This window comes from Numida meleagris, chromosome 5 (genome assembly GCF_002078875.1).
Source record: "Numida meleagris isolate 19003 breed g44 Domestic line chromosome 5, NumMel1.0, whole genome shotgun sequence".
Taxonomy (NCBI): Eukaryota; Metazoa; Chordata; class Aves; order Galliformes; family Numididae; genus Numida; species Numida meleagris.
The window spans coordinates 26,539,771-26,556,809 of NC_034413.1; the positions used below are offsets into that span (position 1 = coordinate 26,539,771).

Genomic DNA, 17,039 nt, shown 5'->3' on the forward strand with positions numbered 1-17,039 from the left:
GGCAGTAGATTATAAATATAACCATTGTGTTTCCTTACAACAGCTGTAACCTGAATTAGGTTTTAGCTCAAACATTTTGGAGAACACTCCCCTCCTTACACAGCCATACAGCGCACGCACAAGTTTTGCCTCTAGCTACTGCCATGGTCACTGCTTGCATTCGCTGGCACACCACTGGATGCTTCTCAAAGAAAATTGCTTGGATGTTTGGCAAGGACCCAGCCAATACCTGAAGTTCCATGTGAGCACAGATTTCTAATGGCTCTGAGCCATGCCTACTGCCTACAGAAAGTACTGTGGTAGGCACTTGCAGCCTCCCAGGAGTGTGGATAAGGGTAACTACAGTTTTCACAGTTACCTCCTTCCTACCAACTACTAAGCAAAAATCTGCTGTGCAGAAGTGTGAGTAGAACAACCACTTTTCATGCCAGCAATGAAATCAGTACTGCATCTGTTTTCATTGATGGCACCTGTCACCATCAGGAAGAAGTGCTTACACAATGGCAATTCCTGCTGTCGTTTCAAGATACCATGTAAGTGACCTCTAAAATATGCCTTTAGTAACTGGTGAGAGTGTAGTATCCAATTCCTTACTGATTGCAGAAGCAAATTATTTCTCTTCTCGTTGTACTGAAGTTCATGTGCATGTAGGTTTTGGTTTTTTACAGCCCAGATGTCCTCAGTTTTCATCCTTTCACCACGTTTGATAACTGCCCATCTCTGTGTTTGACCATAGCTGTTCTGTGGTGCATCAACGCTTTGCTGCTCAGAGCTGTTGAAGTTGCACTGAGGATTTAGCTCGGCAGTTCAGTGGGTATTAGGTGCTTGACCAGCAGTTTGTGCTGTTTCTGTTTTGGTGCCAGCATTGGTTTGAGTGTCACAGTACCATTTTACAGTGGTTCCGTACATCTTAAACACACTTGATCCTTCATCTGTGTAATTCCTAATTGCAATTTTACAGATAAGATCAAAGCACAGAAGCCTGCCTGCAGGTGCTCACCTTGTCCTGAAATTAGTGTTCAAGTGCTCATCTTGTGAGACTTGCTCGCAAGGGACCATGACTTAAGCTCAGTGACTAAGTGGGAGAAAACCCCAAATTGCACATCTTTGGCCCAGTCGGAGTGGGCCACTTACATCATGTCCACTCAGAGATTTCCCTTAGCTCTGATGGTGTTTGGCTGCACTAACAGCAACTTCAGCAGTCTGCTGTGCAGTAATCCCGCCTTTCTACATCGGTGACTGTTCTAATGTGTGTAATCAGAGTAATCCCAAAGAATGCATGCCAGACACGTAGGTTGGAGGGGTTTTATTTATTTAAGAATACGTTCAGTGGTGATACATTATCTTCATTGTCCAAAGCTTTTGCCCCAGGAAGTTGCTTGATTTGCTACATTTTTTACAGCTTTTTCACCAGTTTCAGCGACCTTGTAGACTTCATCGAGAGCTTTTAAAAAAGAAAAAAAAAGTAATGGCAGCATCACTGCAGTATGTTCCCCTTCCCCACCAGCTGTGGGTGGGAGGGGAAGTGGAGAGGGGAACACACTGAAAGGGTCTGGGAGGGAAGGGAAAGAGTGACCTCACTGCAGTTGGCTGGCCAGCCCTGGCACTGAAGCATGGCCCTACCTGGAGGGGGTCAAGGCCCCTGCGGCCCCAGAACCCCCAGCTCAAAGCAGAAGTGCTGAGTTCTGGAGTGCAAAGTGCCAGGCAAGCCATGCTCTGCCTTCCCACTGCAGCCACTGAGGGCAGCAACGTGGCTGGCAGGCTCTCATGAGAGGGTGGATGCTGGGACAGGGGCAAGGGACCCATCTGGGATTTCACTGGAATGACAGTGAAAGCAGCAGAAACATGAGCATACCTTTCTGACCAGCGTCCTTGGCCTGTTCCACTGCTTGCTGCACAGTCTGGCCCACTGTGTTAACTGCAGAGTAAAACAGCATCAATTAAGCAGTCTTCATCTGTCCCCCTAAACTCAGTAATCACATCTCAGAAGATGATTCTAAGAAGAAAAGTTAGTCAAATGCAATTTTGGGTGAGTGGCCTTCAGCTGAACCTTTTTTTCTTATTCACCCTGGCTCCATGTCATACCCTTTTTACCCACTGCCCTGCCCGTCCCCACAGGCTGCATGGACAGCTGGGCTGCTTGTGGAGGAGGGCATGAGCACAGCATGAGGAAGGATGCGTGAGAGAGAGGACAGTGTTTCAGTGGGCTGAAGTTGCCCAAAACTTGCCAGAACTTCTCCAGGCCTGGGCTGAATTGCTGCAGCAGCTGCAGCATTAAGGCTGTCTCAAACCAGTGGCCTTCTTCACCCTGGGTTTGTAAGGTATTTGTACTGCATAAAGCTGCACTAATTATCATCATACATCACCTTTTGGCATAGTGAACCATCTGGTGAATGAGGTGGACCGGGAAGATGCTTTCTGCAACAATCCCAGTTACATCCCAGTTTACAGCTCCATTAGGAGCTATTGGGCAGGTGCTATTTTTAGATACTAGCAAAGACCAGTTGTGCCACTCCAAACTTAGAACAGCTCAGGGGACTAAGCCTCCAGGGCATGTGCAGGCACAAGCAAGTGTTTCGGTGATGACGTAGTTAATAGTTGCAGAACCACCAGCTGGACAGTCTTGTTCTACAACTGGCATAAAAACCCACTTTGTTTTCATTTAAATAGGGATTTGGAGAATACCTCCACTGATAACGCTTCCAGGACTGGGTGCAGTGAGGGCAGTGATGTGAGCTGAGCACCCTGTGCAGTTATCTACTGTCACTCACTAAGGCAGGCACGAGTGCATGGCAGCAGCCAGAGGCAGGGCTGCCTGGGAGCTCCATTGGGAAGAAGGTGTGCTGTGGTGTGGGGCTGCTGGGAAGACATCCGTGGGGTTCAGGCGAAGGGGCTGCCAAGGGTGCCTGAAGGGCTGGCTCAGCTGCCAGCACTTGGGGCAGAAGGGGAAGGACTGCTACAATCTAAAAGCTCTGCTCTCGGAGTTGGTTGGCTCCTAAACACTTAGTTCAGTTATCTGAACACTGAGATAACTTCTCAGCCCATTCAAGATGACAAATACCATGCCCAAAACTCCCACATCAGTCTTCTAGTGTAGGAAAAAGTTGGTTGTGTTCCTCTAACATTAAGAAATAGAGCAGGAGCATGAAAATCTCCACAGAATGTGCATGTCTAGGGTTGCTGTAAAGCAAAAGCAAGAGAAATTTTTTGTTTGAAAACATGAGTGCTTGCCCAAGTCGTAGTGTTTTCCTTCCATGCTTCAGCATGAAGATGTTCTGAGAATTGCCTCAAATTCTTTGGAAAAGGGGCCAGTGGGTGCGGTGAGAGGTCTTTCCTCTTCCTAGCGAGATGGCCCAGGGACAAGCAGTAAATTAGCAGCAGGCTTCCCATTTGCTTCATTGAGCTCTGCCTAGAGGATCTGCATGTTAGGAAATAATATTTAAAAAGAAATCCTTAAAGTAGTATTTCTACTGCATTTGGGGTCATGCACAGTGTCCAGTTTCACTCTACCGGGCATTAGGTAATCTCAGCAACTCCCATTATATGAAGCACAGACTTCTGAGGAATTGCATCACGGCAATCTTTGTGTGAGCGCTTCACAGACTGTGGCTCACCTAAATGGGACATTGCTTCATCCTGGGCAGGGGCTGGAAGCAGGTGCCCCGAGCCCAATGACTGCACCAGGGCTTGCGGTGGGACAAGCAGCTACAGCATCAGCTGGACACATCAAAGGCCTCGGAGCTTCAGGAGGCAAATCCATCACGGTGTTGCAGAGCTCATATTTATCACAGCTGTTCAGGTTTTTAAAAAGTTTTTTAAAAGTAACGAAAAAACTAAATGGCCTCACTTTCCCTCTCAGCTTTCTGCCATCCCTTCAGCACATTATCTATCTGGCACCCGCTTGGTGAAGGGGTGGGAGCAGCACTGGGAAGCCAGCAGTCAGTGCTGGTCCCTCACTTGCTGTAGCACCAGTGGGGTTTGAGAGCAGCAGCCACACCGACCACACCCTCAAGAAGAGCATTTGCAAAGCTGCTTTCATGCATAAGACATCCACCCCACACTGCAGGGCCAGAAGCCCACGGCCGTGCAGCAGGGCATGGACTTCCCTACCCAGGTGAAGGCACGGGTAAAGCAGCGTGTGGTATTTACCTGCCGCCTGCGCAGCGCTCTCGGCCTGTTGTGTTGCTTCCTCAGCGAGCTTCTTCCCAATCCCAAACATGGCTGCTGCTGGTCTGCTCTCCCCGCAGAGGATGGGTGATCAAGTCCCTAAGTTTGGTTCTGTTACAGTGTTCAGCAAAGTGCAGCTTTATATAGACAAAGCAGAACTCCTCCCCGTAGTTAGAGGGCAAACGCGGGCTGAGCGGGACGCAGCGAGCCCTGCTTGGTGATTAATACGCCACGCATAAAAGGGCGAAGAGGCATTAGTGTTTGTTGTGCTTTCCTCCCCAGAGAGGGGGTGGGGATTCATCGGCAGAAGTTTTCCATGGCCCAGGAATCAAAGCTTTGTTTTTCATGGCAAGAAGTTGGTAAACAGAGCGCATTCCACAGCTGTCCTTATGAAACCTTCCCAGGAGGCTGCCGGGGCCGAAAAACATCCCAGACCTCAGCTGAAGAATTGCCTAAACCAGCTCTGGTATTTCAAAGCCTTACATAGAAAAGTATCCAGTTTCAGAGGATTCTTGCTCACATTTTTTCCCCTCCGGGCAGGCTTAAACTCATTGTTATAAAACAAATGGGAGGAGCTAACCCTGTTTTTTTTTGAGAAGTACGTGATGAAATCTTTGTTGTGTGAGTTGAAGCTAGCAATTTCAAACTCTGTCATAACATTTTAACGCTGTTTCCAGTGCCCAGCTGGAGAGGGTGAGAAGGGCAGCCTTGCAGCTCCCTTGTCCCCACAGCGAGCCTTTGCAGGAGCCAGCACAAGGCACAGCCTCACGCAGGATTTCCAGCAGCAGAGCTCCCAAAGGTAGCAGCACTCCCACTGCACTGAGCTGGGCGGGAGGTGACACGGCACCAGGCCAGAGGCATCACCGCGGGCTGCACAGCGGCCTGCCCCTACTAGCCCTGTGCCAGGGGAGCTGCAGGCAGGAGGCTGGGCAGTATATCCCCCTCCAGCCTGCCTGAGGCCCTCTGGAGAGCTGCCCAGCTGCTCACACCCAGAGCAGCCAGGCCTGTGCTCTGTTGGAATCACCTGCTTTCTGGCAGAGGTAGTTCTTGCACCCTTTCACACTATGTACAAGGATCTCCCACTGTTGAGAAACAATTATTGTTGGAGCAGAAGGAAAAAAGAAAAGAAAAAAAGCACAACCTGCCCCAAAGCAAGATGCTGACTAGTCAGCCTGACCTTCTGCACACGGCTCACACCACTGCAGGCTCCAGGGATGTCTCTCTCCACACCAGACAATTAACTTCTTCAGCAGCTCTTTTACCATTTGCCCACCTGCTTTTCAGCATAGTATCACTTTTCTTCCAAGCTCTGCAGATCCTCAATGACATACAACAAGACATTGTGCTCAACTAAATAGGGTATGGAGGGATGTCTCCATATCATGTTATCTTCTGCCAGCAGAGATTACTCACCATGCTAGAAAACAACTTCTACCAAAACACTCTTCTGAAAAAAAAAACAAAACAAAACAAATAAAACCACACAAAAGTAACCATTTTGTTACAAAAAACAAAGCCTTTGACTTCAAGAGAACCTGACGAAGTTTAGAATGGTTCTACAGTGCAGTAAAAACCCCAAATGCTTCAAATAACCCAGAGCAGCGTTACGCCCGTGGAAACCCATTGCACAACAGCAGAGCCATAAAACATTCACCTATTGTTCTCCACAACATCCTCGGCTATCTGCAGCCAGATTCATGTTCCGGAAATGGCAATTTCCTTGCTCTGTGCTGCTGCCTCACTTACTGATGATGACAGATTTGTGAGGGTAGCAGGTCCCATAGCCAGCAGCAGGCTCAGGCCCTTGTCACTTGTCAAGGCCACTGTTCATATTGTACAGAACTGCAACCTCTGGGTTTCAATGTTGTACTAAGGGACATGGTTTAGTAGGGAAAGTATTGGTGGTAGGTGGGCAGTTGGACTGGGTGATCACAGGGGTCTTTTCCAACCTTGGTGATTCTATGATTCTAAGTGCCAGGGGAGGTTTATGTTGGATATTAGGAAAAATCTCAGAAAGAGTGTTGATGCTCTGACATGGGCTGCCCAGGGAGGTGGTGGAGTCACTGTCCCTGGAAGTGTTCAAGAAATGAGGAGATGTGGCACTGAGGGTTAGTGGACGTGGTGGGGACAGGTCAAAGGCTGGACCTGATGATCTTAGAGGTCTTCTCCAACCTTAGTGATTCTGTGATTCTATGAAAAGTTATCAGGAACAGCTGAGACAGTGGACTTGTTTCTAACTTTTCATCATTTTGGACTATAGGCTGAGATGTCCCCAGTGCTACTGCTGATGGCAATCAAGGGAATGGCCCTGAGCGGACATGCTGCTGCAGTCACAGCCAATGGCCAGAGCTGCTCTCAGTGCTGAGCACACACTTGGCTGCACTACGCAGCACCACAAGGTGTTCACACAGCTCAGTTCCTCAATACCCCGTAGGCATTTAATGGCAGTGTCAGTGCACACAGGCAAGGTGCCTGAATCCCCTTTGCATGGGAGGAAATGTGAACTTGTCAGATAAGTGCCTGTGTCCCTACAGGCACTGGCACGTGAGCTGGCAGGGGCTGTAACTGACCACTTGATTTTCATGTGCCATCTGGAGCCACTGGCTGGGATGGGAACATATCATCCTGGACTGGGACTCAGCCACCTCTGTGGTGCATAGGGGAAGGAGAATGCTTCAAGGCCAAAGAGCGCTGCAAACAAAGCTACGACCCCATTTGTGGAGCAAAGCTCTACAGTTTAGATCTAGAAATTCTTGCCAGCAAGTGACTCAGACTCACGGGTGCCTGTGCAACAGCATCTTCCCCCAGGACAAAGGGGCTGTGAGAAACTGCTCAGGCTCCTGGGAGCTGTGCTGTGGCAGCAAGAGCCCCGTGTGCCCCGCACGGCCGTCCCACCCTGCTCTGTGCTGGGACACAGGGAGAGCGCTGTGGGGACATGGAAACTGCACAGCAAGGGTCTGCTCCACAAGCACAAAGCAGCAGGAATGGATTCTGTTTTCTAAGGTAACTGTTCTGCTGGGAAACAAAATCACCATAACCGCCTGGGTTTTGGTAATGTGAACTGAGCAGTGCTTTGCAGAAAGTAAGGTATACTGAAGACCTGTGTGTGGACCACCACAAACGCAGCACGGCACTGTGAAATTCCAAGCCTGAAGGCTTGTTCTCTGAAGATTTCACCATCGGGGAAGTAACCATGGAAAGCACTAAATAATTAAGTACTGTGGAGTGTTGCCCAGTAACTGAGTGCAATAGTGCAGCACTTTTTCTGTGAGCATGCACTTGGGTAAATATTTAGGCTTTTAGAGCTTTAAATGACTGTGGGCATTGCACTAGGATGCTATGCAAAGCTCTGGACTATGTTTACTCACTGGTGATGTATCACCTGTAGGTTCCTCTGAGGGTTTTCAGCACGCGCAGTCCCTGGGCAGCCCACAGCCAATCCCCATGCTCAGCAGTGAGTGGCCCTGTCCCAGGGCTGACTTAGCGAAGGTCAGTGCTCCCCAAAGCCCAGCCACCCCCAGCTCCTGGCTGAGGGCTATGAGGCAGCACTGCCTGAACCTGCCCACGCTGCCCAGTTTCTTGATGCCTTCATAAGGTGGAGCAGCAGATGTGCTGTGCCTTGGAGCACAAAGAAACTGAGGCTGGCTGCTTACAGATGCAGACAGGAGCAGCAAGCACCCAGCCCCTGTTCTCCCATGGGACCCGCAGTGCCATGCTGGCCATGCCCAGCTCATCACTAGCAAAGCATGCAGCAGTGCAGCACCCACCTGCCTTGTGAGGTGGCCATCATTTGCCAAGCCAGGAATCAAAAGCAAAATAGATCTGCAGGACACAGTGTTGTACTTTACAGAAAGCCCAGTGACACAACACAAGTGTGTAATGAGGCGACATATTTCCAAGGGATGGAAATCTTAGTAGTAATTTTATTTATCTTAATCTGAAAATACAGCAAAATAGAATAAGCGAACAACTGACATAAAATACAACACCAGCTTAGCTTCTGATTACTGGAAAGGAACTTAGTTTCATCATGTGGACATTCCTGTACTCCAGAATAGTACCAGTTCTGCTGTTTTTGCAAGTACACTCGACAGATGTGGCAATCACCACTGCACTGCTGCAAGAGCAAGGCAGTAACACCACTGAAGCCTTATGGACCACCTTGAACAGAACATGGTGAGCAGATGTTACAAGATGCACTGAGAGATGTGCTTTTCCTGTGGGAAGGATGAGGAGAGCGTTCTGCCTTATGATTTTGTATTCGGGGAGAGAGTAGTTATCCAGATCTCAGATAGCTTTCAATTTCTACACAAAGGAGTCAGGAATTGCAAAGATGGATTTTACATGCAATACTGTTTGCTTAAATCAACATCATTTCTTAAATCCACACTTTTTCCCAAAGCCAGACACTGCTTCTGCAGCTTGCCCAGCTGCTTTTTCTATGCCATCCTGCGCTGTCTTACAAGCCTTATCCACAGCTGGAAGAGAGGGAGAAATGCAACACGTAAGCAAAAAGCCTGAAAAAAATGCAACCTAGTTCTTTCAGTATTTATGATGGGGAGGGGAGGTGTGAAAATGTTTCCACTATGAAAATACAGAGGCATATGTTGCCAGTGCCCGGTGATAAGAAATGGACTGCCAGAGCCTCCTGGGCCATTAATGATTGGCTGCAGCTGCTGCCTCAGCAGCTTGGGGCTGCCTGGGCTTATCCTGGTGGCCTCCTTTCCTCACTCTGCAGGACCTGGGACACGGCACCTGTATCCTTAACCCTCAGGGAATAAGGACAAAGCCTTGCCTGCCTCATTCCCAGCAGCTGTCTCCAAAGGAAGCCACAATCTGAGCACAGAGCTCAGTGCTGTGCATGAGGCATGGCGGCTGGAGGAGAGCCAGTGGTTGGGAAATGTCTGCTGATGAGCGGAGATACCAAGGTACAGATCTGCAATCTTTTCCCATTGGTGTTGTGAAGGGCCAAAATGGTCACCAAACCTACCTTTCTGGCCAGCGTCTGTAATCTGGCTGACTGCATCCTGAGTGGCCTTTCCCAATGCACTCGCTGTAATTAAGGACAAAAGAGTTCATTTCCACCTGCCCACTGCAGTTGCATTGTGCCCCTGTTAGAGACGCGGCGTGGGCTGCAGAGTTTTACTCATGGGCATGTGGTGAACATAGGGGCTGCTGTGGGATGACATCAGCACTCCCTGGGAGCTGGGCACATCGGTGATGGTAAGGAGATAAAAATATAAGGAGGAGATGAAGAAGCAGAGGTTAGCAGTGAGCTGGAGTGAGACATTTGGCTGATAGTTGCTTTCTTTGCCCTACACATGCCTTTATGGATTTTTAGAGGTTATTAGCCTTGGAGATATTTGAACATCTCACGTGCACTGTCCTCACAGGCTGCTTGGGTACAGTGCCTTTTTCAAATGGGAATAAAACAAACACATTTAAGAAAACAGGACAGAACAGGAAAAGGGAGACTTTACAGAGATCTAAATAAGCATGCAGAGAAGTGGGAGCTAGCACCAGAGTGGATCAGCTGCAGAAAATAAAGCATTAAAAGAGTGAGATGCTGTGTAAAATGAAAGCTTGTGGCAGCTGATGGAAGGGTGACAGCCATCCTATCTCCTCTGCTAAATGAATGGTCTGCACACACACTCTGTAAAGAATGTGCTATCATGACATTGGCCCTGGAGCGTGTTCAGAGGAGGGCGACGAAGCTGGTGAGGGGTCTGGAGCACAGGCCTTATGAGGAGCAGCTGAGGGAGCTGGGATTGTTCAGTCTGGAGAAGAGGAGGCTCAGGGGGGACCTCACTCTCTATAACTACCTGAAGGGAGGTTGTAGTGAGCTGGGGGGTCAGCCTCTTCTCTCTTGTAACTAGTGACAGGATGAGGGGGAATGGCTTCAAGTTGCGCCAGGGGAGATTTAGGCTGGACATTAGGAAATACTACTTTTCTGAAAGAGTGGTCAGGCCCTGGAACGGGCTGCCCAGGGAGGTGGTGGAGTTACCGTCCCTGGAGGTCTTCAAGAAACATTTAGATATAGCGTTGGGAGACATGGTTTAGTGGGGTTGTTGGTGGTAGGTGGATGATTGGACTAGGTGATCTCGTAGGTCTTTTCCAACCTAGCTAATTCTATGATTCTATGATTCTATGAGCTGTGCATACAGTGAGTTGTTTCATTTAAAGGAGAAGCTGTTTTATATTGCATGGCAAGGCTGGCTCCCAATGCACAGTACTTGGTCCTACAACATGAGAATACTTATGGCAGAAACATACACACAGGTTTGTAAACTCTGCAAAATCTGGTGGTCACTGACAAAGAAGAATACAGTAGGAACACACTTGTATTTTTTGTTTCAAACAGTCCATTGTAATCAATATAGGTATCACCAGGAGGTATTGGTATTCGGGCCAAGCAGCAAACAGTAAGGGCAAACTCCAACTCTTGGAAGGAGAGCAGCTTAATACACTCCACAGAGCATGAAAAAAGACCACATTGAGCAATGCAATTCTACACAGAAAAGGTTATTACCACCAAGAAAGGCTCCAGCACCCCCAACCCACTCAGTTTAAGATCTGTGTGGGGATAGCTGAAGGCTGGTGCTCAGCAGAACTCTGCAGGCCGGTGGGGGCTGCCTGTGCCCAGCTGAGAGCTGAACTGCACTTGGGGCCATATGTAGCCCTGGGAACAGAGTGGGAGAGAGAAGCCATGCCCTGCCTCAGAGTGACCTGCCCACCAGCAGGGCAGCAGCTCTTCACTGGAACCTTTACGGCCCAGTCTCTAATGGTGGTGGTGAACTGGAGTTCTTATCAACTCTGATGGAGCTAGCAGCATAGCTTCAGATTTAGGTTTGTGTAGGTGAAAGCAGCAACTAACCCCCTGCGAATAGACAGTGACATTCATCTTCCTTACCAGCATCTTTTGCTGCTCCTTCTGCCTGCTCCTTCAGCCCCTGGAAGCCTCTACCCGACATGGTGGCTCCTGACGCCTCTGCCACAAGAAGTTAAACACCTGGCGATGCGCAGCACGCTGCCAGGGGTGTCCTGGCCCATCCACCTTTATACACGTGCCAGGAGTCCTGCTGGTGCTCTGGGGATGGTTGGTGCCATGGGTGGAGTTTGAACCTGAGGAATGAGAGCTGAAAATCTAAACAGATGTCTTTACCCTTCCCAGAGAGAGGGTGTGCCCAGGTGGAGACTTCTGCTTCATCACACTGTCTTTACTTATAAGTTTGTTGTTTTTTTAAAAAAATAAATATATATCCTGTTCCACCAAAGCAGACAGAAACCACCGAACTCTTCATAAAGAGCTCTGGAAAAGTACCGCAGCAGCAGCACCTGAGCACATCCTGCGCTTGCCCTGCCTGGGCTCCTGCCTGCTCCTTCCTTGAGTGTGATGGTGGGCTCGCACCTGGAGGCAGCTGCAGCCCCTATTTCCTTCGAGTTTTATCAACTTTAATCACAATGCGCTCTTCTGGTCAAGTGAAATACTCTCTGATGGTGAGAGCCGTAATTACCTGAGTTATTATACAACTTCCCAGTTGTCAGCTCCTGCTGGGTTGCAAGAAGCCAGCACTACTGGAGGCCATGCCAGGCTGGGGTGGAGCTGGGTCAGCTCTGGCAGTCCTTGGGGAAGGGAAAAAAAGAAGCCAAAGTAGCAAAGACTCTCTGCTAGTATGACTTTATATTACTGATTTGGTTGGTACAGCAATATCATTTAAAATCATTTTCTTGTCTAACATTACCGCTTGAAAAAAAGGTTCTGGCTTTAACCTCTGGCATCTCACATGTTCCTAACAGCCTTTGAACTGTGTGTTTTCTGCAACTAATCCTGCAGACAAAACAACTTTGCACCAATAAACCACTGTGCTCGGGCAGAGCGGGGCCGGGGCTCTGCCAGCAGAGGGGCTCCAGCTCCTCATTACTGCGTTCCAGTTCACAAAGTGCCTGGTTCAGATGTTCACGCTCATACCCACATTCATCTTTCTGAGTAAAGCTTTATGGGAAATGGGCAGGAGAACAAGACACCGTGGTTTAACTAGGGTGGGAAGTGACAGCTCTTGTAAGCCCAGTGCTTCATTAGTACCCAAGTGAGCCTGAGCAGCAGAAAACAAGCCTGAACACAACCGCTCCCCTCCGTGCCATCACCCAGGCTGGCACTGCACAGAGCGCTTTTCAACTTCTGCACCGCTGGCACCGCTCCTCTCTTACTTCAGACAGCGATCCCCCTTCCTCCCAGACAGGGCCATTAGCATTTCAGTTATGCATTCCCATCACAAACCTTTCTCAATTCCTCGCTGATTTCTTTTTTTCTGAGCAGTTTTGTTGTTGGCTTTGCAAAACCTCTTATAAAAGAAACTGAGTATTTTGGGTCTCTTGGCAATCTTTTGGCAAAAGCACCACGATAGGCCCACTTGTCTTTCTTGCTCAAATCTGAGAACCTAGCAACAACAACAGCTGCCACAAACAAGCAAATCCTGCCAGTTTTCAGCACCCTCAGCCATCCTGCTGCCACCTCTGTTAATTTTGTGCAGAGTTGTGTTAGTGAAAGCATGAGAGGCCTGTAGCATCCACCATCTACCAAGGCCACCAGAGCTCCAGGGAGATGTCCAGGCCCTTGCTGTCCAGATGACCTCCCCCCTCATCTGTGTCATTGGGATTTCAGCTCAAGGGCCCCACTGGCTCTGGGTGGGGAGCCTGCCCAGAGGGGAGAAAAGGAGTTTGAGTAATGTTCACAACAGTGCACACTTGTACGGAACATTAAACATACCCTGTGTTATAACAGTATTTTAGAGACAGCATAGCATGTCTCCTATTGTAATGTAACCCTTATCATTAATATAATTATCCTGATTCCAACCAACCAAACAAAAACCCTAAACTCAAAACCAAAGAAAGAAAATTACATGTCCTCTGCAAGCTGACATGGTGAGGTCATTACAATATAACCCAGAGTAGAAGAAATAGTCATATGGCACTGATACATACCCCATCATGTAGAAATCCCATGTAATACACAGCCTACAGTTTCTACACTTCTACACATTATGAATAGTCCCATACGGCAGGACCAAGAGATCTGTGCATCAGCTGGCTTGCAGAGTTATGAAGCCGTGTCAGAAAATTATTGAAACATAATGCATCATCTTTATATACTTTGTGACATAACATTGCTTTTTTAAATCATAGAATGGCTTAGGTTGGAGAGGCCTTAAAGACCAACCAGTTCCAAGCCCTCTGCCATGGACAGGGCTGCCACCCACCAGATGAGGCTGCCCAGGGCCCCATCCAGCCTGGCCTTGAATGGCTCCAGGGATGGGGCAGCAACAGCTTCTCTGGACAGCCTGCGTCAGTGCCTCACTGCCCTCTGAGTGAAGAATTTCTGCCTAACATCTAACCTAAATCTCCCCTCTTTTAGTTTAAATCCATTCCCCCTTGTCTTATCACTATCAGACTGTGTAAAAAATCAGTCTACCTCCTGCTTATAAGCTCCCTTCAAGTACTGTAAGGCCAGAATCAGGTCTTCCCAGAGACTTCTCCAAACTAATCAAGCCCAGCTCCCTCAATTTTTGTTAATAACAGAGGTGCTCCAGCCTTCTGAGCATCCTTGTGGCTCTCCTCTCGACCCACTCCAACAGCTCCATGTCTTTCCTGTTCTGGATGCCTCAGATCTGGATGCAGTACTCCAGATGAGGCTTCACGCAGGCAGAGCAGAGGGGGACAATCCCCTCCCTCTCCCTGCTGGGCTGCAAGCACACACTACTGGCTCATGTCCAGCTTTTTGTCCACCAGAATAAGTATTTCTCTAAATAATTTAACCTGTCCTGTACAACTGGGTGAAAACATGATTTTTTTTTCAATAGCTTGTTCACCACATTCATCCCAGTCTTTGCTTTGACTCTGTTGTACACTGTTAATAGCCTGTTACCATCACAGAGGTGATCTATCCCTCACCTGACAGACCCAACCAGCAAGTGCTGTGGGACTGCTCGTTTTGCTCATCAGCTCTCAATTGTGCTGTCTCAAGAAAATAAATCCTAGGGGTTGGGCAGGGTATTATAAAGTATTTTGAAAGCTAAATGGCAACACACTGCAGCCTTTGTGCTCCAGCCTCTTGATATCTGTTGGTATTGGCCCACTGCTCCAGCCTCTGAGCACATCTACAGCTTTCTATTCCTTTTCTTCCCATGGATTAACTCTTCCTGAATGGGTTTCCTGGCCTGAGTTGCATCATTCCATGTGTTGCAAGGTCTAATTGAACTGCCTACAGGTGGCAAGTTAGTTTGGACTTTTGCCTCATTCAGTCCCCTGTGTTTGCTGAGGCTGCAGTCAGGCACTGGATAATGCCAGCCATGGTACCACACTGCAGGCAGAGCCGCATGCTGAGGTTTGCTCAACATTTTGGGCTGTTCTAGAAATTGCTCTGTGTAGCCAGAGCTGAGGTGTGGGAAAGCACTGCCACCAGCACTCCCCTCTGGTGGCGCAGCCTGACCCACCTCGATGCCCCCTGCCTGGCTGCCCAGACTGCTCTGTATCTGTCCCCCCCAGTCTAGTGCCTCCACAGCATGGCCCTCGATGAGTAGCAGGTTGTTTGCTCTAAAGGGAAAGAAAGAAACCCCAAACACCTACTCCTTGACAAGCCACGGCTGCGTCTGGAGCCAGATGGCACCTTTCACCCCAAGTAGCCTGGAGACACTCCGAGAGCCAAATACAAGGTGCTATAGGGAAACTAGGAATTGCTCTGATTTCCATTCTGTTCCCAACTCATCCATGGCACACCTCTGAGCACCCTGCTGTACAGCAGTAACACCAGCCTTCCTCCTTGCATCACCCAGCAGGGGTGAAAAGGCCTTTGGTCACAGCTAGAGCTCATGTTTCACACATTAAAACAGACAGACAGGGTTAATTAAGTGGGAAGTGTTTATATCTGTTTGGGTTTTTTTGTTCAATTATACTTTCACCAGGGTTGGGGTTTGTGGTTTGTGTTTGCAGCAGCCAGGTAAGTGCCAAAAAGCTCTGCACAAATCCCTCCTGAAGCCAATAGAGTATGATGTGAAACATTGGCATTGCTGGAAGAGGCTGACAGTGGAGGGTGCAGGATATGATTTTACCTCAAGAAATAGAACTATTTGCAGACAAAAAGATGGAGTTACACTAAGTCACGTGCTACTCATATAAAAGATCAAACTAAAGCTGTTCTAGTTAAGCTAAATTAGCACTCCAGATACACGCAACATTTAATCAAAAAATTAACAGATCTTAGCTCCTTTGGGCCAGACCCTTCCACCTTCAGGGACACATGCTTTCACTCCCATCGCCTTGGCATAGGCTGCACCCTCTGCTACCCTCACCTGTTCTGGGGCCTGGTGGTGGCCAGTCTGGAGCAGCGGTGGGAGTAAATGGCAGCTGCCTGATGCGGCGGGGTGACACAGGGTGACCGCAGACCAGCCTTCCATTCTAAGGGTGGTGACGGCCTTGTGCGAGGCACGTGAGCGCCTGGCAGCAGGGGCTGAACTCAGCCTGCCCAGGAAGCTGCCCACATTTGGGTATTTATGCAGTAATTGAGCAATGCTTGTAGGATTACAGTTCAAGCTACAGGTGTGTAAATATCAGTTACATCATTTCCTTCCCACAGGAAAAACAGTGCAGTAGCGTCCACAAGTGGCGTGCTGCAAGTTTCTCTCACAAGCACAGAGCTCACTGCGCAGAGCAGTGCATCTGCTCTCCTCACTTTGCAGTTCCAATTCTCCTGCGTTACTTTGGACAAGGGCAAAGCCTGTGTGAAAGAACAGGCATCTGGGGAGCGGCTTTCCCCTTGTTTTGAATCACAGACTGGCTCAGCATGCATACCTGCTTTCCTGTGTGCTCCTCTTCCTCTCATGCCCAGCAGGACATTTGGTTGCACCACCATAAAGCAAAGCTCCAGAGCAGGGCCTTATTTTCCTGCCTCTCTCCAGCAAGCACTAGGAATAGCCCCTAGCCTTCCCCTGCTGGGTGTGAGCATCATGACCCCTCCTGTTCCTTACCGTGTTCCTGACTTTTGTTATTCTAATTGAAAAGTTCTGAGGATGCTTTGCAGGGCACCAGAGAAGAGCGTGCACGTGTAAGTCACGGCTCCCTTTGAGGGACCTTGTTACCTCTGACAGCGCTCTTCGGTTCTCTGCCCTGGTAGAGATCAAACACCCATTGCGGATGGAAATCCTGTGCTCTCAGCAAGGCAGAGATTTATAGGTAGAGCTAATACGTGAGAGGCTGATGCCTCACTTGCTACACCCTTTCATGCTACTGCACATCTCTCCTGCAATACCTTCAGCAGCTGCCATCATTATGCACCTCAGCGAATGCTGGTAGTCTGATTTCAAGCAGCCCAATCTCTGCAGTTCACACTGGCTTCTCTTGAATCCAGGGGTGCTCTGTCAGTGACTAAAACCCAGAACTTTAGATCTATACAGATTGATGCATTTCAAAATCCTTCTTCAACCGCAACTTCTCTGAAACATGCCACCAGACCCACCTTGCCGCAGTCCTCCTGCCTGGACCTGGAGTCACACACATCAGACCTCAGTGGTTCGTGCCCATCTCTCTTCTGTCATTACATGCTCAAAGACATCAGGAGAAGGCTTTCATGCTCTTGTGTGTGCAGGGTATGCAGCAAAGAACAAATGCCACCTGAGCTCAATATGACTTTCACATTCCTTTATAAAGCCTACTTTTTTTCCAATTTCCCCTCAAATGCAACCTCTTAAACACAAGGACATTCTTAAAAAGTGAAAAGTCTGTATTTACTTAACTTTATATTCTATTTACTTAAGTAGCAAAATTTTCTACTTTTTTCAACTCTGAGGGACAGACAGCTGGCCTATCTATACCACTGC

General features: G+C 48.6%; 1 protein-coding gene across 1 annotated transcript; it reads right to left on the minus strand.

The window, feature by feature from the left end:
- On the minus strand, positions 8,079-13,524 carry ADIRF (adipogenesis regulatory factor). Its single transcript, XM_021398782.1, has 3 exons — positions 11,078-13,524; positions 9,158-9,220; positions 8,079-8,645 (listed from the first exon to the last, which is right to left on the minus strand). The coding sequence occupies exons 1-3, from the start codon at positions 11,136-11,138 to the stop codon at positions 8,539-8,541; spliced, it is 231 nt and encodes a 76-aa protein (XP_021254457.1). The 5' UTR covers positions 11,139-13,524; the 3' UTR covers positions 8,079-8,538.